Source organism: Pseudophryne corroboree, chromosome 1 (assembly GCF_028390025.1).
Source record: "Pseudophryne corroboree isolate aPseCor3 chromosome 1, aPseCor3.hap2, whole genome shotgun sequence".
Taxonomy (NCBI): Eukaryota; Metazoa; Chordata; class Amphibia; order Anura; family Myobatrachidae; genus Pseudophryne; species Pseudophryne corroboree.
Window position 1 is genome coordinate 1125557285 of NC_086444.1, and position 24664 is coordinate 1125581948.

General features: G+C 47.0%; 1 protein-coding gene across 1 annotated transcript in view; it reads left to right on the forward strand.

The window, feature by feature from the left end:
• WDR1 (WD repeat domain 1) overlaps positions 1-24664 on the forward strand; it is a 107211-nt gene that overhangs the window by 77903 nt on the left and 4644 nt on the right. The window contains exons 12-13 of the mRNA XM_063923081.1: positions 5471-5581; positions 12983-13162. Coding sequence (XP_063779151.1) covers positions 5471-5581; positions 12983-13162 — 291 coding nt within the window. The remainder of the gene's footprint in view (positions 1-5470; positions 5582-12982; positions 13163-24664) is intronic.

A 24664-nucleotide genomic window follows, 5' to 3' on the forward strand; every position in this document is an offset into this window, starting at 1 on the left:
GAATTATTTGGGGATGGTCTCTCGGACCTAGTTTCCACAGCAACGTCTGGGAAGTCAGCATTTTTACCCCATGTCCCCTCACAGCCTAAGAAGGCGCCGTTTTATCAGGTTCAGTCCTTTCGGACCCAGAAAAACAGGCGTGGAAAAGGCGGGTCCTTTCTGTCCAGAGGCAGAGGTAGGGGAAAAAGGCTGCAACAAACAGCAGGTTCCCAGGAGCAAAAGTCCTCCCCCGCTTCTTCTTCCAAGTCCGCCGCATGACGGTGGGGCTCCACAGGCGGAGCCAGGTACGGTGGGGGCCGCCTCAAGAATTTCAGCGATCAGTGGGCTCGCTCACAGGTGGATCCCTGGATCCTTCAAATAGTATCTCAGGGGTACAAACTGGAATTCGAGGCGTCTCCACCCCACCGGTTCCTAAAATCTGCCTTGCCGATTGCTCCCTCAGACAGGGAGGCGGTGCTAGCGGCAATTCACAAGCTGTATTCCCAGCAGGTGATAATCAAGGTACCCCTACTTCAACAAGGCCGGGGTTACTATTCCACACTATTTGTGGTACCGAAACCGGATGGTTCAGTGAGACCCATTTTAAATTTGAAATCCTTGAACACATACATAAAAAAATTCAAGTTCAAGATGGAATCGCTCAGGGCGGTTATTGCGAGCCTGGACGAGGCGGATTACATGGTGTCCCTGGACATCAAGGATGCTTACTTGCATGTCCCCATTTACCATCCTCACCAGGAGTACCTCAGATTTGTGGTACAGGATTGCTATTACCAATTCCAGACGCTGCCGTTTGGACTGTCCACGGCACCGAGGGTATTTACCAAGGTGATGGCGGAAATGATGATACTCCTTCGAAAAAAGGGAGTTTTAATTATCCCGTACTTGGACAATCTCCTAATAAAAGCGAGGTCCAAGGAACAGTTGTTGGTGGGAGTAGCACTATCTCAGGAGGTGCTGCACCAGCACGGCTGGATTCTGAATATCCCAAAGTCACAGCTGGTTCCGACGACACGACTACTGTTCCTGGGTATGATTCTGGATACAGTCCAGAAAAAAGTGTTTCTCCCGGAGGAGAAAGCCAGGGAGTTGTCATCTCTAGTCAGAGACCTCCTGAAACCAAAACAGGTATCAGTGCATCGCTGCACGCGGGTCCTGGGAAAGATGGTGGCTTCTTACGAAGCAATTCCCTTCGGCAGGTTCCATGCCAGAATCTTTCAGTGGGACCTGTTGGACCAGTGGTCCGGATCGCATCTTCAGATGCATCGCTTGATAACCCTGTCTCCAAGAACCAGGGTGTCGCTACTGTGGTGGCTGCAGAGTGCCCATCTTCTAGAGGGCCGCAGGTTCGGCATACAGGACTGGGTCCTGGTGACCACGGATGCCAGCCTTCGAGGCTGGGGGGCAGTCACACAGGGAAGAAACTTCCAAGGACTATGGTCGAGTCAGGAGTCTTCCCTTCACATAAATATTCTGGAACTAAGGGCCATCTACAATGCCCTAAGTCGAGCAAAATCCCTGCTCCTACACCAGCCGGTGCTGATCCAGTCAGACAACATCACGGCAGTCGCCCATGTAAATCGACAGGGCGGCACAAGAAGCAGGATGGCGATGGCGGAAGCCACAAGAATTCTCCGATGGGCGGAGAATCATGTACTAGCACTGTCAGCAGTGTTCATTCCGGGAGTGGACAACTGGGAAGCAGACTTCCTCAGCAGACACGACCTCCACCCGGGAGAGTGGGGACTTCATCCAGAAGTCTTCCAGATGCTGGTAAACCGTTGGGAAAAACCACAGGTGGACATGATGGCGTCCCGCCTCAACAAAAAGCTAAAAAGATATTGCACCAGGTCAAGGGACCCTCAGGCGATAGCTGTGGACGCTGTAGTGACACCGTGGGTGTACCAGTCGGTTTATGTGTTCCCTCCTCTGCCTCTCATACCAAAGGTATTGAGAATAATAAGAAAGCGAGGAGTAAACACCATTCTCGTGGTTCCGGATTGGCCAAGACGAGCGTGGTACCCGGAACTTCAAGAGATGCTCTCAGAGGACCCGTGGCCTCTACCGCTCAGACAGGACCTGCTACAACAGGGGCCCTGTCTGTTCCAAGACTTACCGCGGCTGCGTTTGACAGCATGGCGGTTGAACACCGGATCCTAAAGGAAAAGGGTATTCCGGAAGAAGTCATTCCTACGCTTATTAAGGCCAGGAAAGATGTTACGGCAAAGCATTATCACCGCATATGGCGGAAATATGTTGCATGATGCGAGGCCAAAAAGGCCCCAACAGAGGAATTTCAACTAGGTCGATTTCTGCATTTCCTGCAAGCAGGAGTGAATATGGGCCTAAAACTAGGCTCCATTAAAGTACAGATCTCGGCTCTGTCGATTTTCTTTCAAAAAGAACTAGCTTCAGTACCTGAAGTTCAGACATTTGTGAAAGGAGTGCTGCATATTCAGCCCCCATTTGTGCCTCCTGTGGCACCTTGGGATCTCAACGTGATGTTGAGTTTCTTAAAATCACATTGGTTTGAGCCACTAAAAACCGTGGATCTGAAATATCTCACGTGGAAAGTGGTCATGTTATTGGCCTTGGCTTCAGCCAGGCGAGTGTCAGAATTGGCGGCTTTATCATGTAAAAGCTCTTATCTGATTTTCCATATGGATAGGGCAGAATTGGGGACTCGTCCCCAGTTTCTCCCTAAGGTGGTGTCAGCGTTTCACCTGAACCAGCCTATTGTGGTGCCTGCGGCTACTAAGGATTTGGAGGACTCCAAGTTGCTGGATGTTGTCAGGGCCCTGAAAATATATGTTTCCAGGACGGCTGGAGTCAGAAAATCTGACTCGCTGTTTATCCTGTATGCACCCAACAAGCTGGGTGCTCCTGCTTCTAAGCAGTCTATTGCTCGCTGGATTTGTAGTACAATTCAGCTTGCACATTCTGTGGCAGGCATGCCACAGCCAAAATCTGTAACTGCCCATTCCACAAGGAAGGTGGGCTCATCTTGGGCGGCTGCCCGAGGCGTCTCGGCTTTACAACTTTGCCGAGCAGCTACTTGGTCAGGGGCAAACACATTTGCAAAATTCTACAAATTTGATACCCTGGCTGAGGAGGACCTGGAGTTCTCACATTCGGTGCTACAGAGTCATCCGCACTCTCCCGCCCGTTTGGGAGCTTTGGTATAATCCCCATGGTCCTTACGGAGTTCCCAGCATCCACTAGGACGTTAGAGAAAATAAGAATTTACTCACCGGTAATTCTATTTCTCGTAGTCCGTAGTGGATGCTGGGCGCCCATCCCAAGTGCGGACTGTCTGCAATACTTGTAAATAGTTATTGTTAACTAAAGGGTTATTGTTGAGCCATCTGTTGAGAGGCTCAGTTGTTTTTCATACTGTCAAACTGGATATAGTATCACGAGTTGTACGGTGTGGCTGGTAAGAGTCTTACCCGGGATTCTAAATCCTTCCTTATTATGTCTGCTCGTCCGGGCACGGTGTCCTAACTGAGGCTTGGAGGAGGGTCATAGTGGGAGGAGCCAGTGCACACCAGGTAGTCCTAAATCTTTCTAGAGTGCCCAGCCTCCTTCGGAGCCCGCTATTCCCCATGGTCCTTACGGAGTTCCCAGCATCCACTACGGACTACGGGAAATAGAATTACCGGTGAGTAAATTCTTATTTTTTTGTTTATATACTTTTTTTTTATTATTGTCTGAGTTTTTTTTTTTTTTGCCTGTTTTTAGTTATTAGTGATTTATCTCAGCTACCCGCTCTGTGAATGAGTTGTGTATAATGCTACATTTAATAAGTAGAACATGGAGTCAGCAAATCCCTTATCTGTAAATGTGCAAGCTACAGATAGAGCAATCACTCTGCAGGATTGATCTTGGATAAATACCATACTACTGCTAATGTGCTTTAGTGTTTAAGGTTAATGTGTGCAGCTTCATATGCCATAGCTGATAGCGCCCTTGTTATTGTATGGCTCAGAAGTCCTATGTTATATATTGGTACCTAGTGACTTTGTCAGAGCACTAGTTCTTCTGAATGTTCTTATTGCTAAACTGCTGCTGCCGTTTCTTTTTCTTTTCCAAACCGTTCCTGGTATGAATAGACTAGCCGTGGGTTTATCATTTCTCACTACAGGCTATAAGCGAACTTAGAGGTGTTGTCTTTACTCTCTCTGTCATTTCTTGTTTCGTCTGACCTGACACTGTCATCTGTGACATAAGGTCATGAAGGGATGTGTTTCATTTGCCGGCTGTTTGAATCCCGGCGGTTAGGATACCGATGATGGAATCCCGCCTGCCGACAATGCCGCCAGCCGGAATCCCGGCGCAACAGGACTGTTCTCACTCCTGGGTGTCCACGACACCCATAGAGTGGGAATAGGTCCTGTGGCGAGCGCATCAAGCCCGCAATAGGTCCTGTGGCGAGCGCATCAAGCCCGCCATTTACACTCGCTCTGATGCCGGCATTATGCCTGGCGGGATGGCGCGGTCGGGATATGAACAGCTGGCAGCTTGTCCGCCGGTAAATCATACTGAGTCAGGCCCTGTTCCCTACTCCAATGTATGGGGTTCACAGCTCAATTATTCACTGTTGATTGCTAATTAATGGTAGCATTCATCAGATTTGCAGACCATTACTAGTTAAATGATGAGCCTTTCAAGTTTGGCAGTTCTGTATTTGCTGAAAAAAACTACAAATCGCTGAAATACTATGGGTGTGGTTTGGGGAATATTTAAAGGGGGGGGGGGACATCGCAGAATCTGATTTTTATTATTTTATTTTTTACATTTTACAGAGGGATCCATAAAGTTACTCTAGTGCAGGGTTTCTCACCTGTGGCCAAGTATCGATATACTTAAAACCTGGACAGTTGGTGTGTCTTGAGGACTGCGTTTTGGGAACCGCTAGCCTTGCGGGTATGGCCTGCTTAACTTTTATAAGTGTTAAGCTGGACGTACGTTAGACCAGTTTTTCAACCAACCAGACCAAACCGATTCAACCAATTCTTCTGAACAACCGTTTTCGGCTGTTTTCTGGCTTGTGGGAGCAAATTGCTGTTTGTCATTTGCTTCCATACATTACCAGATTTTCATTCCAACTATATTATATATATATGTATATACATGTGTGTGTATATATATATGTATGTGTGTGTATATATATATATATATATGTATGTGTGTGTATATGTATATATATATATATAATATGTGTGTGTGTGTATATATGTGTGTGTATATATATATATATATATATATGTGTGTGTGTGTGTGTGTGTGTATGTATATATATATATATATATATATATATTATGTATGTATATATATATGTATGAGATATATCTCTATCTCTCTAATAGTCGATGTCTGTTAGCCACTGGGTCAGACAGAAATGGTTTCTGCAGATACAGTGATTAGGACACCATGCCAAACTAATCTCCTTGTTCCTCCTGTTTTACAGATTGTCCTGCTGAAAGACAAGAAAAAGGTTTTTGTATTTGATTCTCTTGACTACGAGCCCGAGGTGGTTGCAATTCACAAAGGCTCTGCAACTGTGGCTGTTGGAGGAGCGGTAAGGATTATTTGATTTCTTATCTGTATTAACACTTCTTAGTTCTACTTACACGCTCCTTGACACAAGAATGATTCTGGGTATTATAATTACTACTGCCACCTTGTGTAGCACCTAAGTAGTGTGAATTTATTTATTGCCATGTATAACTGACTCTTGGGACAGTCTCTTGGTTTGGATTTCTTTTTTCTCTAACGTCCTAGTGGATGCTGGGACTCCGTCAGGACCATGGGGAATAGCGGGCTCCGCAGGAGACAGGGCACATCTAAATAAAGCTTTTAGGATCACATGGTGCGTACTGGCTCCTCCCCCTATGACCCTCCTCCAAGCCTCAGTTAGGTTTTTGTGCCCGTCCGAGAAGGGTGCAATCTAGGTGGCTCTCCTAAAGAGCTGCTTAGAAAAAGTTTTTTTAGGTTTAAATCTCAGTGAATCCTGCTGGCAACAGGATCACTGCATCGAGGGACTTAGGGGAGAGATTTCCAACTCACCTGCGTGCAGGATGGATTGGAGTCTTAGGCTACTGGACACTTAGCTCCAGAGGGAGTCGGAACACAGGTCCTCCTGGGGTTCGTCCCGGAGCCGCGCCGCCGATCCCCCTTACAGACGCTGAAGACGGAGGTCCGGAAAGCAGGCGGCAGAAGACTCCTCAGTCTTCATGAAGGTAGCGCACAGCACTGCAGCTGTGCGCCATTGTTGCTACACGTCTCACTGATTCAGTCACGGAGGGTGCAGGGCGCTGCTGGGGGCGCCCTGGGCAGCAATATTAAATACCTTTAGTGGCAAAATAAATACATCACATATAGCCATTAAGGCTATATGTATGTATTTAACCCAGGCCAGTTTTCTTAAAACCCGGGAGAAAAGCCAGCCGAAAAAGGGGCGGAGCTTATTCTCCTCAGCACTCAGCGCCATTTTCCTGCTCAGCTCCGCTGGTGAGGAAGGCTCCCAGGACTCTCCCCTGCACTGCACTACAGAAACAGGGTAACAAAGAGAAGGGGGGCATAATTTGGCGATATTGATATATTAAAAGCGCTTATATCAAAAACAACACCTTCTAGGGTTGTTTATATACATTTATAGCGCTTTTGGTGTGTGCTGGCAAACTCTCCCTCTGTCTCCCCAAAGGGCTAAGAGGGTCCTGTCTTCGATTAGAGCATTCCCTGTGTGGCTGCTGTGTGTCGGTACGTGTGTGTCGACATGTATGAGGACGATGTTGGTGTGGAGGCAGAGCAATTGCCGGTAATGGTGATGTCACCCCCTAGGGAGTCGACACCGGAATGGATGGCTTTAGTTATGGAATTACGTGATAATGTTAGCACATTACAAAAGTCAGTTGACGAAATGAGACGGCCGGAAAACCAGTTAGTACCGGCTCAGGCGTCTCAGACACCGTCAGGGGCTGTAAAACGTCCCTTACCTCAGTCAGTCGACACGGGTACCGACACAGATGAATCTAGTGTCGACGGTGAAGAAACAAACGTATTTTCCAATAGGGCCACACGTTATATGATCACGGCAATGAAGGAGGCTTTGCAGATCTCTGATACTGCTGGTACCTCAAAAAGGGGTATTATGTGGGGGGTGAAAAAACTACCTGTAGCTTTTCCAGAATCAGAGGAATTGAATGACGTGTGTGACGAAGCGTGGGTTAACCCAGATAGAAAACTGCTAATTTCCAAGAAGTTATTGGCATTATACCCTTTCCCACCAGAGGTTAGGGCGCGCTGGGAAACACCCCCTAGGGTGGATAAGGCGCTCACACGTTTATCAAAGCAAGTGGCGTTGCCGTCTCCTGATACGGCCGCCCTCAAGGATCCAGCAGATAGGAGGCTGGAAACTACACTGAAGAGTATATACACACATACTGGTGTTATACTGCGACCGGCAGTAGCCTCAGCCTGGATGTGCAGTGCTGGGGTAGTGTGGTTGGATTCTCTGACTGAAAATATTGATACCCTGGATAGGGACAGTATTTTATTGACTCTAGAGCAATTAAAGGATGCTTTTCTTTATATGCGAGATGCTCAGAGGGATATTTGTACTCTAGCATCAAGAGTAAGCGCGATGTCCATATCTGCCAGAAGAAGTTTATGGACGCGACAGTGGTCAGGTGATGCGGATTCCAAAAGGCATATGGAAGTATTGCCATATAAAGGAGAGGAATTATTTGGGGTCGGTCTTTCGGACCTGGTGGCCACGGCAACTGCCGGCAAATCCACTTTTTTACCTCAGACCCCCTCCCAACAGAAAAAGACACCGTCTTTTCAGCCGCAGTCCTTTCGCTCCTATAAAAACAAGCGACCAAAAGGACAGTCTTATCTGCCGCGAGGCAGAGGAAAGGGTAAGAGAGGGCAGCAAGCAGCCCCTGCCCAGGACCAGAAGCCCGCCCCGGGTTCTACAAAGCCATCAGCATGACGCTGGGGCTTTACAAGCGGACTCAGGAGCGGTGGGGGGTCGACTCAAGATTTTCAGCAATCAGTGGGCTCGCTCACAAGTGGACCCGTGGATCCTGCAGATAATATCTCAGGGTTACATGTTGGAGTTCGAAAGGTCTCCCCCCTCGCCGGTTCCTAAAGTCTGCTTTACCAACGTCTCCCTCAGAAAGGACGTCGGTTTTGGAAGCCATTCACAAGCTGTATTCTCAGCAGGTGATAGTCAAGGTACCCCTCCTACAACAGGGAAAGGGGTATTATTCCACACTATTTGTGGTACCGAAGCCGGACGGTTCGGTAAGACCTATTCTAAACCTGAAATCCTTGAACCTGTACATACAGAAATTCAAGTTCAAGATGGAGTCACTCAGAGCAGTGATAGCGAATCTGGAAGAAGGGGACTTCATGGTGTCCCTGGACATAAAGGATGCTTATCTGCATGTCCCAATTTACCCCTCACACCAAGGGTATCTCAGGTTCGTGATACAAGACTGTCATTATCAGTTTCAAACGCTGCCGTTTGGTTTGTCCACGGCCCCTCGGGTCTTTACCAAGGTAATGACCGAAATGATGGTTCTTCTACGAAGAAAAGGCGTATTAATTATCCCTTACTTGGACGATCTCCTGATAAGGGCAAAGTCCAGAGAACAGCTGGAAGTCGGTGTAGCACTAACCCAGGTAGTGCTTCAGCAACACGGGTGGATTCTGAATCTTCCAAAATCTCAATTGACCCCGACAACTCGTCTGCTGTTCCTGGGAATGATTCTGGACACGGTTCAGAAAAAGGTGTTTCTCCCGGAGGAGAAAGCAAGGGAGTTATCCGAACTTGTCAGGAACCTCCTAAAACCAGGAACTGTGTCAGTACATCAATGCACAAGAGTCCTGGGAAAGATGGTGGCTTCTTACGAAGCGATTCCATTCGGCAGATTCCATGCACGGACATTTCAGTGGGATCTGCTGGACAAATGGTCCGGATCGCATCTGCACATGCATCAGCGGATAACACTGTCACCAAGAACAAGGTTGTCTCTCCTGTGGTGGTTGCAGAGTGCCCATCTGTTAGAGGGCCGCAGATTCGGCATACAGGACTGGGTCCTGGTGACTACGGATGCCAGCCTACGAGGCTGGGGAGCAGTCACACAGGGAAGAAACTTCCAGGGCGTGTGGTCAAACCTGGAGACGTCCCTTCACATAAATATACTGGAGCTAAGAGCGATCTACAATGCTCTAAGCCTGGCAAAATCGCTGCTTCAGGGTCAGCCGGTGTTGATCCAGTCGGACAACATCACGGCAGTCGCCCACGTAAACCGACAAGGCGGCACGAGAAGCAGAAGAGCAATGACAGAAGCTGCAAGGATTCTGCGCTGGGCGGAGAATCATGTCATAGCACTGTCAGCAGTGTTCATCCCGGGAGTGGACAACTGGGAAGCAGACTTCCTCAGCAGACACGACCTTCACCCGGGAGAGTGGGGACTTCATCCAGAAGTCTTCCACATGATTGTGAACCGTTGGGAAAGACCAAAGGTGGACATGATGGCGTCTCGCCTCAACAAAAAATTGGACAGATATTGCGCCAGGTCAAGAGACCCTCAGGCAATAGCTGTGGACGCTCTGGTAACACCGTGGGTGTACCAGTCAGTGTATGTGTTCCCTCCTCTGCCTCTCATACCAAAGGTACTGAGAATTATACGGAAAAGAGGAGTAAGAACAATACTGGTGGCTCCGGACTGGCCAAGAAGAACTTGGTATCCGGAACTTCAAGAGATGCTCACGGAGGATCCATGGCCTCTACCTCTAAGAAGGGATCTGCTTCAGCAGGGACCTTGTATGTTCCAAGACTTACCGCGTCTGCGTTTGACGGCATGGCGGTTGAACGCCGGATTCTAAAAGAAAAGGGCATTCCAGAGGAAGTTATTCCTACCTTGATTAAGGCTAGAAAGGAAGTGACTGTACAACATTATCACCGCATTTGGCGAAAATATGTTGCGTGGTGTGAGGCCAAGAAGGCTCCAACGGAAGAATTTCAATTGGGTCGATTCTTACATTTCCTGCAAGCAGGATTGTCTATGGGCCTAAAATTGGGGTCCATTAAAGTTCAAATTTCGGCCTTATCAATCTTCTTCCAGAAGGAATTGGCATCAGTGCCTGAAGTACAAACTTTTGTCAAAGGTGTACTACATATACAACCCCCAATAGTGCCTCCAGTGGCACCGTGGGATTTGAACGTAGTTTTGAATTTTCTCAAATCTCATTGGTTTGAGCCTCTAAAATCGGTAGATTTAAAATACCTTACATGGAAGGTAACCATGCTATTGGCCCTGGCTTCAGCCAGGAGAGTTTCAGAGTTGGCGGCTTTATCATACAAAAGCCCATATCTGATTTTCCATTCGGACAGGGCAGAACTGCGGACACGTCCTCATTTTCTCCCTAAGGTGGTTTCGGCTTTTCACTTGAACCAGCCTATTGTGGTGCCTGCGGCTACTAGCGACTTGGAGGACTCCAAGTTACTGGACGTTGTCAGAGCATTAAAAATATATATTTCAAGGACAGCTGGAGTCAGAAAATCTGACTCGTTGTTTATATTGTATGCACCCAACAAGATGGGTGCTCCTGCGTCTAAACAGACGATTGCACGTTGGATCTGTAGCACAATCCAACTTGCACATTCTGTGGCAGGCCTGCCACAGCCTAAATCTGTAAAGGCCCACTCCACAAGGAAAGTGGGCTCATCTTGGGCGGCTGCCCGAGGGGTCTCGGCATTACAACTTTGCCGAGCAGCTACGTGGTCAGGGGAGAACACGTTTGTAAAATTTTACAAATTTGATACTCTGGCTAAGGAGGACCTGGAGTTCTCTCATTCGGTGCTGCAGAGTCATCCGCACTCTCCCGCCCGTTTGGGAGCTTTGGTATAATCCCCATGGTCCTGACGGAGTCCCAGCATCCACTAGGACGTTAGAGAAAATAAGAATTTACTTACCGATAATTCTATTTCTCATAGTCCGTAGTGGATGCTGGGCGCCCATCCCAAGTGCGGATTGTCTGCAATACTTGTACATAGTTATTGTTACAAAGATCGGGTTATTACTATTGTTGTGAGCCATCTTTTCAGAGGCTACTTCGTTTTTTGTTATCATACTGTTAACTGGGTTCAGATCACAAGTTGTACGGTGTGATTGGTGTGGCTGGTATGAGTCTTACCCGGGATTCAAGATCCTTCCTTATTGTGTACGCTCGTCCGGGCACAGTACCTAACTGAGGCTTGGAGGAGGGTCATAGGGGGAGGAGCCAGTACGCACCATGTGATCCTAAAAGCTTTATTTAGATGTGCCCTGTCTCCTGCGGAGCCCGCTATTCCCCATGGTCCTGACGGAGTCCCAGCATCCACTACGGACTATGAGAAATAGAATTATCGGTAAGTAAATTCTTATTTTATTTTTTTTATAGTAACCAATTACTTAAATACTATTTGCTAGGTGTGATTCTGAAGTTTTGTTTATGGTTTTATTATTCATGCATATCCAATGGCCAAGCCATGTTTGGTAGGTGAAATTGTGCAGATGTATTAAGTCTGGAGAAGTGTTAAAGCAGTGATAAGTACAAGGTGGTAACTCACTTGCCAATCGGCTCCAATATGTAAAGTGACAGGAGCTGATTGGCTGGTGCGTTATCACCTTGCATTTATCACTTCTTTATCTCTTCTACGTGCTTAATACATCTGCCCCTCTGTACCTTTTTATATTTTTTTTAAAGATAATCCTGCACAAGTGATTGGTACTGGAGGAAATCTCATGCAGATTGACTCTTTGTGCCAGCTGATAAGTTAGAATGAACTATTATGCTACTATTACTTCCCTCCAGTTGTATAGTATAACTCAGTTAGTTATAATCTCAGTGTCTGTTTAGAATGTAATAGATTCCACCCAAGCCTGTTTCTGGAATTCTGGGTACAGCTAATATCTTCAAATATATGCTGCATATAAAGGGGGTACACACGGAGAGATCCGTGTTTAAAATCTAAGCAATCTGACTAGATTGCTTAGATTTTAAGCACGGATCTGCCGTGGGTATGCCCCCCAGCGATGGCGATGGGCCGCGCATCGCTATCACCGGTGCTAGTTTGAGCCTGCATGCAGGCTCAATCTAGCGGGTCGCTCACTTCACCCCTGAGTGAAGTGAGCTGCCCCCCCCTCCCCCTCGCTCAGCACATTGCGCTGTGCTGAGCGGGGTGAGAGATGTGTGCTGAGCGGTCTGTGTTAAGATCGCTCAGCACACATCTCTCCCGTCAGTACTCCCCTTAACTCTCTGTCTTTCGGCTCAAAGGGTTATTTAGTGGTTTCAGGTCTCCATTTGAGGTTTTTATTTTTTTATGTAACTGAAATGATTCACTTGCCATTAACAATGGTGTATATAGGTTTAGAAAACAAATAAGCGGCAGCTAACAAGCTTATCTCCAGTTTACTTTTCTGCTTTTAGAGAATGTTCCCAAGTTATGCATATGTAATGTCACCAATATAGTTAGTGTTATCTGATGGGCAGAGAGCAAAGTACTACATGTGGATTATACAGGTGTAGCAGCTGTCTGTAGGAAACACAAAGGTTCTGCTGGTTAATGACAAACGTTGGCCACAAGGTGGCACTGTGGCTCCTCTATTTTGACAAATAACAATTTTTGTCTTGGCAGCCACATTTCAGGTCCAGACCATTTTAATGTAGGTAAATAGTTAAAGATGTCTGTGCAGACTTGACGTCTACGTTTTACTGACGATATGATAGATAGACAACCAAGTGCACGTAATGGCTCATTTAGCTTATTTCGCCCATGTGACACTCTATATATAACTGTGCAGTAACTGTGTCTATGTTGGCTATGCTGTAACATTACTAAGGTTCACCTTTACCTCGCCACCTTCAATATTACATTGGATCTTTGTGACATGAAGTTCACGTGTCTGCTCATGTTTCTTGATAGGACGGCAACATCCATCTGTATTCCATTCAAGGCAACACCCTGAAGGATGAGGGGAAATCCCTGCCTGTCAATGCCGTGGTCACCAGCCTCGCCTATTCCAACGATGGGGCCTTTCTAGCTGCTACCGATGTGAACAGAGGGGTCACCGTCTTCGATGTTGCCGATGGATATGCTACCTCTGTAAGTGGTTGTTCCGGTTTCCATTCCTTTGTAATAGAGATGCATTGTACATGTACACTTGTTACTAAGTCACTACTACACAAGCTGCGTCAGCTGAAACTCCCCCCCCCCCCCCCCCCCCCCCAATTTGTTTAGGATTTTAAAGAATTGTTAGGCACACACACACGCACGCACACAAACACACACACACACACAATGATTTGACGACTTTGAATAGCTAACTTATAAATTTAGGGGAACATATACTAAGCAGTGATAAGTGGAGAAGTGAGCCAGTGGAGAAGTTGACGATGGCAACCAATCAGCATTGACGTAACATTTATAATTTGCATACTGTAAAAGTATGCAGAGCAGCTGATTGGTTGCTATTGGCAACTTCTCCACTAGTTCACTTTTATCACTGCTTAATACATGTCCCCCGTCTCCCTACGTTTTGAGTTCTCACTAAAAGCCAATTAGTTTCCCTCAAATATTTGTTTGCCCACCACGCATCTGAAGTCCATCCATATGGAAATCAGACCGAACTGATCCTCCAACTCCACATAAATCATAGAACACACTAATAATAAAGTTTAGCCACAGATAATGCCAGAGGTGTGTAAAATAAATAAATATATATATATATATATATATATATATATATATATATATATATATATATATAATATTATAGTATGCGCTGTAATAAAACACACACAGAAATATACATGGAAAACGTGTGTTCTTTCGCTTACATTAAGCAGAATATATAAATAGCACAAAATGTAAATCTGGTTTTTATTCCTTTGTCAGAGCAGTGATGTTTTCTGGCATGTGGCTGCTCAGGCCCCAGTTCTCTGTATAGAAGTCAAAGGGGCCCAAAAGGTGCAGAGTTTCCCATATGCTGCCCCCTCAAATATCTGTGTATAAAAATATATATATAGTGAAATTTGGCAGCTATCTACAGTTCACATCTATAAACCAACTGCAAGTACGTATTTGGGTATTTCCATAAGGGACATCGAGTAATTAGTACGATGGGGGTATAGACAGGGTCCAAAGGAGCCAGTGCGCTTTAAGTTTCTTCATCTGGATGTGCTGGCTCCTCCCCTCTATGTCCCCTCCCACAGGCAGTTTAGAAAAAAGTGTCCTCAGGAGAGGATGCACATCTCTGCAGCTCCAGAGAGTTTTCTTCAGTTTCTTGTAAAACTTTATTATCGGTATGCTGTTTGGGCAACAGCATAGTTGCACCATGGGAGTTAGGGGGGAAACGGTCACCGGCCCCTGTAAGGTGTCAGAGCCTCTACCCCGCTGCAGGACCACCGTCCTAAGAGGTTGTTGTACAGCGGGGCACTGCGCCTTAGCGGTCACAATCGCAGCTTGCCACACACCCCTAACATTGCCTGACGATGACGACAGTGGTGAGTACAAACCGGGGGCCCCGCTAGGGGGGTCCTCCGGTTTTGGTGTAGCAAAGACGCAGGGTTAGCATACGAGACCCTCCCGGGGGGCACCTGCTATAGCCCCCCTTTGTACACTGGCAGCGGTAGTGAAAACTAACACCTGCTGTAATGTTTTACACTGATATGGAGACTTAGCCAGTATAAATATCCATGAAGCTCTGGCCCCATTACAGGGGGCGGAGCTTCCTCAGAGGGACCAGCAGCGTTTGGCGCTTTCCTTTGCTTACAGCTGCAGCAGCAGGCACACACAGCTCCTCCAGACACGCAGGACAACGCTGGAAAACTGGTAAAGGGGTGTAGCAAAGGGGGAGGGCCGCTATTGTACACAATCTGTGTCCTGAAAAGGACTAATACTCCAGTGTTACACCGTAATATAACAGCTTGCAGCCTAACTGGGGCTGTTTAGCTTTGGTGTGCGGTTCCCTTCTCTCTGTCTCCGTCTCGCATACAGTAAGGGCAGGCTTGCTATTATATTACTTGTCTGTGTGTATGTGTATATAAGTGTTTACTGTAAACATGGTAAAACAATTATGCAGTGTATGTCACACCAGATTCTCTCCCTCTACATCTGGTTCCATATCATGTGAATAATGCAGCCAGTTCTCACAACTCAGTGAGGGGGCTGGAGGGGAGGTTCAAGAGCCTTCCTGGCTAGGTGCCATAAAATCCATGATATCAGGTATGTCATCTTAGCTCACTGCTAATACTCAGAAAACTTAGCAGCTGCAGCAGGCTTTTGCAGACCTAGCTGCAAGGGCAGATGTTCCACAGCCCCCTTCCTCTCTAGATCAGGACTACAAAAGCGTAGGTTACCTGCTTTACCCTCAGAATCTTATGAGATACAGGAGGAGGGAGAGGAATTGGATCCTGTTACTGGGATTCCCCTTCTACACAGGGTATTGAACCCCTCATTCTTACTATACGAGATGTGTTAAAACTCGCTCTAGAGGACGCTGCGGAACAGCAGTAATTTTTCTTAACACAGAACAAATTCAGTTTCACTTTCCCTGATTCTTCAGAGTTAGGTGACCTGTTAAATTGGCATGGAAAAATCCAGATAAGAAATACCAAGGGTGAGATTCAAATGATATATCACGCTCAATTTCCTTTCTAAAATTATCTCCGTTATTGCACATGTTGTGCCCATAGTGATCAGGTTTAGCTGTGTAAAGGGTTGGGTGCCTCCCTACTTCGGGGGTAGCGAGCTGAAATAATGATACTGCCCCAAGTGTCAAGATGGTTTTTGCACACCGTCCCATTTGCTCCTGAAGGCAGGAAACTCTGGGAAGAACCCCCGGCTGTTGACGTATCAGCCTCTCGCCTATCTAAAAAGGCGGTACTGCCAGCTCCGGGCTCCTTTACCATAAAGGACCCTGGGGATAGAAAAATAGAGACTACACTGACGTCTATCTACAGATATGTCCCTGGTTACTACGGTGACTCTCCTAAAACACATTCAGGACACTGCACACGTCCTGTGTGACTCTCTCAAGGAGATAGGCCATATTAATGCTAGGACCACTGCTATGGCAGTGTCGGCGCGCAGAGCTTTGTGGTTGCGTCAGTTGATAGCAGACGGAGAGTCCAAGCGCAGTGTAGAGTCTCTTCCTTTTTCTGGTGATTGGCTCTTCGGGGTGGACTTGGATACGTTGATTTCTAAAGTTACTGCGGGAAAATCGACGTTTCTCCCCTCTGGGGCCCTGCTGGCTAGACGTTCCTACCCGGGGCCGTCTACCCAGTCCTTTTGGTCTAACAGATTTTAGATCTAGGGCCAGAGGTGCTTCCAATACGGCTAGAGGCACCAGAGGTAAGACAAGAAAACCAGCAATCGCAGGTTCTCAGGAGAGCAACCAGTTCAGCTTCCACTAAGGCCTCAGCATGACGGTGCCCACCCATCCCGATGGGATCTCGAGGTGGAAGCTCGGCTGTGTCACTTCAGCCGCATCTGGGAAAGCTCCTGCCAGGATAACTGGTTAAAGGACCTAATTTCTTTTTCATCCACTAGGGGTCACTGGAGTACTCTTGGGATATGGACGGCGTAGCAGAAACAAAGGCACTGAATATTTAAATTTAGAACTCTCCACCCCTCCATATCCCAGAGTACCTCAGTGTACGAACCCAGTGTTTTTTCTGTGCTCAAAGCACTAACATCGGCTTGTGGGATTCCCACACTTGGTGGAAGATTTTATTAATTTTTCATTTTGACTTTTTAATTTTTAATTTTTGCACTTATCACATCCCTTCCCAGTTTCTGTAAAAACATGGGTCCGGGATAGTGCCGCTGCACGGAGGCAGCGCATGGCGTGTCGGTCCTCACAAAGAGCACCCTCACAGCCACACGCAGCTCACACCCTAAGCGCCCAAGTACCTTCGGGTATATCTATTTCTCCACACACACGCAGCTCACACCTGCTGGAAAGGCTGGACGGAGCTTACTGAAGAAGCCCCGTCATAGCCCTCACTACATGCGGCACGACGAGCAAGGTATGGTGGGGTGTCAGGGCAGTCAGCTCACGCTGCCGCCCTGCTGTGTGGGGAAAGTGCTCCTTTACCGATGGCCCGCCGCTGATTACATACACCCGCCGCTGCTTACAGGTGCCGCCGCTGATTATCCAGCCACCGCTGTACGAGGCCGCCCGAGCCAGCCGCTCTACACTGCCGCTATCTAGGGGGCCACAGCTCGGAGCGGCCGCACGTCACTCAGAGACACCAGCCGCTCTTCCGGCGCTGATTACCCGGCCACCGCAGCCCGCCGCTGATTACCCGGCCACTGCTGTACGAGAAACACTGCTCGGAGCGGCCGCACGTCACTCACACGCCGCCGCTCTTCCGGACCGCAGCTCCCCGGCGCTATACACAGCGCTCCCCTGCTTCCGCTAGGCTCCCTGCACCCGCTCCCGTCCGCTGCAGGTATAGGGGGGAGAAGCTACCTCACAAGCAGCGCAGCTGCAGGGGGGGTGAGGGGGAGTAAATGCCCATAGCAGCAGCACCATATAGCAAGGCTGCATGGGTTAAGAAGTCATAGGCTGTTCAGCTTTTTAAACAGGCAGTTAGTTATAGGCTATCAGTGTCATAACCTAAACTATGTTTCTAACTGTAAGCATGGCAGCCATTTTTAACATGTTTCCTGTTTTTCTGTTAAGGCTGCCATATAATGTTAATACAAAATTCACTGCAGGCAGTGTTTATATTAACTGGAAGGCTAGCTGAAGGCATGTATTGTAAACTGCATGTATTTTACTGTATACTAGACCTGTGATTATCACTGTATAATAGGCTATTAAGCCTATATTACCTGTATAATAGGCTATTAAGCCTATATTAACACTGCAGCAGGTATTGTAACCTGTCCTGTGAATTTCAGTGTAAGCATGGGGGCCATTTTAATCATTCCTGTTTCTTCCAGTTTATAATTCCAGAACATTCCGGCCATACACCTCTACTCCACAAGGAGGCGCAGGGGTGTTAGTGGGAATTTTGGTTCAGGTTTCACATAAGTTAGCCATGTAAACTGTATTTCGACATAAATATATAGATATATATATTACACATGTGCAGGTCTGCCCTTTGCTTATTGTGTTGTCTGTATGTATAACTCCAACACAGACTAAAAACAATAAATGACCAGTAGGTCAATGTCTCAAATTTACAGAGACTAAGGAGACTCTTACATCTAATCCGTCGAATTTAATAAACGACAGATCTTCAATGAGTTTCTTATTTAGAATATCTGACTAAGATTTAAGTCTATTTACCCGTTTCCACATCTGAATGGGAGAATCCGCCATTGCTTAATTTGTCAGTGCAAACATTATAAAGACCCAACATACATTTGGGTCATTAGGATTTATCGTTAATAAGAAGCTGCAGAGTATCTCTGTAAAGCTTCTGCTGACGTCTGTTACCTCGATTCTCGTTTTTTATCAGCACGACAAGGCCAGAAGTTGTTTGGTACTATATTTGATATTCAGGGGAAGCCTGTTCATTCCCAGACCTATGTTAAGCATTGGCAATTCAAAATGACTCCGTTCGACAGAAGCGGTAAGATCGGAGTCTCCGAAGTTACTCCGCCAGCTCTAATGGAGGAGTCTCAGACTTTCCAAAGGTCCAGACTCCTTTTGGGTGTTAATTTAACTGGTCTTATCATTTAATACAGAATGACAAATTCTATGTCAGACCTCACAGCAATAACTACTCGTGAGAAGGGTACATTAGACCAGCAGTCAGATAGTAGGGGGTTTGGCCAACCACCTATGGATTCAAATAAAAGTACCAAAATCCTATTTTCTCTGGCTTCTTTATGATGCACTCCTGCCTGAGGAGCTGACACTCTTATTAATCAAACTGCGCAGACAGCAAGCTGAGCTGAGCAGTATTCGGGAGCACACGCTAACGCAACTCCTGCATCTAAAGCAGTCCTGCAGCCAAAAGGTCAGCAATGCATCATATAAATTGCCTCCTCCGGTATCAAAACGGAAATTCTTTGGTCCGGTGTTTAAAGTCTTTAGACTTCAGTCTTTTCAAGGCTGTGGTACAAAAACAGTCACGACTTGTAACGCCAGGGCGCTAAAGTCAACAAGCCAGTGGCTTGACGGCCTCTTAGGCCATCTCGAATTTCCAATTGTGGAAGCGCGCCTTTACACGTTACATTTGCCGGGTTACCAGACAGCCAATCATGGATGTATCCACTATTTAAAGGTTAAGGACAAGACTGCCTCTGTCGGACGCAATTAGGCGTTTTGGCAGGTTGGAATTCAGTCTCTGCTGGTTTTCAGCTGTTTTTATTTCCAGGCCTGGTACACCAACAGACTCAGGGTTACTTATTCCCCTCTGTTTGGGGTACAAAAGCCGGAGGGCTCCATCGCAGTCTCAATCAGCAAGTCACTTACTACAGATTGAAAATGAATTTCTGCGGTTAGTATTTGCATATTTGGAGCCACAAGATTGCAAAATTGCGCTTGATTTTCCAAATGCGTATTTACCCATTCCGGTTTGGTCACCGCATCACAGGTTCTAGCGTTTGCAAAACGCCACAACCACTAACCGTTTCAGGTTCTACCGTTTGGCCTCTTGTCAGCGCCTCGGGTATTCACAAAAGTGATGTTGGTGATAATAGCTCATCTCAGAGCCCTGGCAGTGACTATCGTTCCATACTTAGACGATCTGCTCATAAGAACTCTGTCTCAACAGAGGTTCCTCTTACTTGCGCTGCTAACGTACACCACGGTTGCAGTGTCAAGTTCAAACGACTTCAATTCCTAGGTATAATTTATAGATAGGGTAAATCAAACAGATTTTCCTACTACACCAGAACCATCTAGTACAATTAGTGCAAACGCCACGCACACTAGCGGTACATTGGGTGTTCGCCTATTAGGAACAATTATGTGTTTTCGAAGCGTTTTAATTCGCTGGGTTTCACTCGCATTTTCCCACAGGGGGGCGAGGGTGTCTATACTCTGGCCGAGGGTTTCAGAGTTTAAGGAGTTGTAGTTAAAAAAGATCAGCGACAGGGGTTCGAAAACGGATCACGACAGATTGCTGTCTATAAATGTCCTGGAACTCCGTGCAATTTACAATGCACTACATGTTCGCTTTCAGTCTGTCCAAGTGCAGTCAAACAACGCAACGGCAGTTGCATACAGCCGCATGGCAATGCGGGAGGTAACTCGCATCCTCAATTGCCCAGAACACCATAAGGTGATGTTGTCGACAGGGTTCTTTCCTGGAGTGACATCTGTTAGACAGATGATCTCACCCGTCGGGATTTTCATCCAGAAAACTGGCCATTAAATCCAGAGGTGTGTCACATGTGGTCCACAGGTGGGGTTACCCTCAGGTGTACATGATAGCATTTCGCCACAATTACAAACGCTCAGTATGTGTACAGAACGACAGATCACAAGGGCAGTGGCGGTGGAGGTTCTCACATTCGCGTGGTAGTACAGCCTTGTGTATTTGGCTCCACCGTTTTCCGCTGCTCTCTCCGTTGCTAAAACGGATCATAAGACAGTTCGTCACAGTCATACTAGTGAGATCTCATGGGCTTCGGAAAGCTTGCTTCTCGAAGCTCCAAGGAATACTTGCACACGATCTTGGCTTGCTCATAATACGTCCAACCTGTTACAACAGGGACCGTTCTTTTACCCCTATTTACCTAGGTACCGCGGCTGCGGTTAACGGGGTGGGGGGTTCAGATTGCCATCTTAAGAAAAGAAATAGGGCATTACAGTATCGGTTATACCATCCATGTTACGAGCTAGGAGCCGCTTACGGCAGCTCATTAATAAAAAAATTTGGTGTGCCTATATAGGTGGTGAGGATCGGAAGTTTCCGACATCATCTTTCCAGTTACCCGTATTCTGTTATTTTACAGACGGGGTGGAATGGAGAACTGCGTTTATCTGCACTGAGGGTGCAGGTATCTGTGTGGTCAAGTTATTTTCAAAGACGTTTGAATCTATTGCATCGGTACACACCTTTCTACAAGGTGTCATCAAAGGGCAGCCTCCATTTATCCTACCTACAGCGCCAGGCGACTTTGAGGTTGGGTTCAGATTTTCTTACAGTTTCATATTTTGAACCCTTACAACAAATTGGGATTAAGTTTCTCACTTGGAAAACGTTGTCTTCTAGCCTTAGCTTCGGCAAGGGTTTTGTTTTCATATTTCGGTGCCTTGTATTCCAAGCCACCGTATTTCAGTTTTCTCATAACAAAGCAGAAATTCGGACGAATTCCGACTTCTTATTCTTCACATCAATACACCAACAGTGGTTCTTGTGTTGACAGCACATTCTAGAATTCTGAATGTGGTACACGCATTACGCGTCTATATGTCTCGAACGTCTACAGTACGTAATACGGATACGTTGGTGGTTCTCTATGATGCTGCCAACTGGGGTTAGCCAGTTTCTCAGCAGAAATTATCCAGTGGGATAAAAATGACTACAAGTCAGGCTTACTTTAAGGCTAGGTTACAATAGCCTACGTCACTAATAGCTCATTCCACAGGTTCTGTGGGAATGTCAAGACCAGCTGGTCGTGGAGCGTCTACGACGCGGCTACATAGCCTTCAGTGCACACGTTTGTGCACGTTTACACGTTATGAAACGGTTGCGGCATCAGCATCTAGCTTTGGCCGCCTACTGTTACAAGTGTCAAACAGCTCTCCCGCCCACGAGGGAAGCTTTGGTACGTCCCAAGAGTACTCCAGTGACCCCTAGTGGATGAAAAAGAAAATAGGATTTTGGTACTTACCAGGTAAATCCTTTTCTTTGAATCCATAGGGGGCACTGGACGCCCACCCAGAGCAGTTTTACCTGGGTTGTTTTAAGCTCAGAGGAGCTTAGGGTAACACGTTTTACCTGGTTTGTATTAAGCTCAAAGGAGCTTATGGTAACACATTTTCACCGATTGGTTCAAACTATAAAGGTCTATCGGTTATGCTGTCAACTGTTTAGTTGACATTAACGTTATGGGTCAACTTTGTTGTTGTCCGTTATGTTATAGGAATTCTCCATTGTCAACCTCTCTATAGTAGTTCGCTCAGTAAAAACACTGGGTTCGTACACTGAGGTACTCTGGGATATGGAGGGGTGGAGAGTTCTAAATTTAAATATTCAGTGCCTTTGTTTCTGCTACGCCGTCCATATCCCAAGAGTACTCCAGTGCCCCCTATGGATTCAAAGAAAAGGATTTACCTGGTAAGTACCAAAATCCTATTTTCTCAGGGCTACAAGCTGGAGTTCGACGGCACTCCTCCCCAACGATTTTCCAAATCAAGCTTACCAGCTTTGGAGGATACGTGTGTTACGTTGTAACAGGCCATCCTAAAGTTGGTCTAATCCCAAGTCATTGTTCCAGTGCCACTTCAACAACAGGGAAATGGTTACTTCTACGACCTGTTCGTGGTACCAAAACCGGACGGTTCGGTAAGGTTCATTTTGAATCTAAAATCCTTGAACCCTTACCTAAAGGTTTTCAAGTTCAAGATGGAATCCTTGTGAGCAGTGATTACGGGCCTTGAAGAACGGGAGTTCATGGTCTCACTAGATATCAGACGCCTATCTCCATAACCCGATTTGGCCACCTCACCAGGCTTTACCTGAGGTTTGCCCTGCTGAACGATCGCTACCAGTTCCAGGCGCTACCCTTCGGCCTGTCCACAGCTCCGAGGGTGTTCACGAAGGTGATGGTGGAGATGATGTTCCGGGTCCAGTGGGTCAATATTGTCCCTTATCTGGACGATCTCTTGATAAAAGTGAGATCCAGGGAGCTTTTATTGCTCCATACAGACATCACTATCCACACCATGAGTGGATCCTCAATTTACAGAAGTCCGACCTGGAGCCAACTCAGCGGCTACTGTTCCTGGGAATGTTGCTGGATACTGTAGCCCAGAGGACAAAGCGAGAACATTTCAGGAGATGGTCCGAATGGTTCTCCAGCCTACTCGAATATCGATCCATCTTTGCATAAGATTGTTAGGGAAAATGGTAGCCTCATACGAGGCGATCTAGTATAGAATGTTCCATGCTAGAACATTTCAATTGGATCACATCTTCAGATGCACCGGATAATACGGCTGTCACCACAGGCCACAATTTCCCTCCTGTGGTGGCTGCAGTCCTCAAACCTACTGATAGGTTGAAGTTTCGTGATTCAGGATTGGATCCTACTCACGACGGATGGGGAGCTGTCACCCATGGGGCTCAGTTCCAGGACAGGTGGTCAGCCCACGAAGCCCTACTTCCGATCAACATTCTGGAACTTCAGGCGATCTACAGTGCTCGGATTCAGGCCTCTCCTCAACTCTGTGATCACGCAATCAAAGTTCAGTCAGACAACGCCACGGCAGTGGCGTACATCAATTGGCAAGGAGGTACAAAAAGCAGGGCCTGCATGCAAGAAGTGTCTAAGATACTTCTCTGGGCAGAAAGAAATGCAAGAGCAATGTCCACAATCTTCATTCCGGGAGTAGACAACTGGGAAGCGGACTTCCTGAGTAATCACAATCTCCACCCAGGAGAGTGGAGGCTCCACCATCCGGTGTTTCAGCAGATCGTCGACCGGTGGGGCTGCCCACAAATAGACATGATGGCTTCTCGACTCAACAAGAAGCTTCGCTGGTATTGATCACGAAACAGGGACCCTCAGGTGAGGGCAGTAGATGCACTGACGTCGCCTTGGCCTTACCGGCTGGTCTACCTGTTTCCTCCGATTCCATTGCTCCCAAGGGCGCTAAAGCGAATCAGGAATCAGCGTCCAGGCAATTCTGATTGGCCTCTGAGGGTGTGGTACGCAGATCTTCTGGACATATCCGTCAAAGAACCTTGGCCTTTGCCAATGAGAAGAGATCTTCTTCAACGAGGACCGTTCGTCTACCCGGACTTACTGCAACTTCGTTTGATGGCATGGAGGTTGAGTGTAACATCCTAGCTGACAAGGGCCTTTCCAAAAAGATTATTGCTACCATGGTTCAGGCCAGGAAACCTGTGACATCAAAACACTATCATCATATCTGGAGAAGATATGTCCATTGGTGCGAGGAATGCTCGTATCCGCCTGCGGAGTTTCACTTGGGACGTTTCCTCCATTTCCTGCAGGCTGGTGAGGGTAAGGGCTTGAGTCTGGGTTCCCTTAAGTTCCTGATTTCAGCTCTCTCCATTTACTTCCAGAAGAAATTGGCAGTATTGCCAGAAGTTCAGACCTTCTTGCAAGGGGTACTCCACATACAACCTCCTTTTATGCCGCCCACGTAGTGTTGGAATTTCTACAGTCCTCCTGGTTTGAATCTCTGACGGTAGAAGATCAGTACCTCACATGGAAGACGGTGATGTTATTGGCCCTGGCTTCTGCTAGGCGGGTCTCTGAATTGGGGGCCTTATCGTGTAAAAGTCCCTACTTGGTCTTTTACAAGGAAAGAGCGGACCTCAGGACTAGGCAGCAGTTCCTGCTGAAGGTCGTCTCTGCATTTCACTTGAATCAACCTGTTGTGGTTCCGTCAAGTTCTAGCACTTTTGCTCCTCCAGAGGCATTGGATGCTGTGCGAGCCTTGAA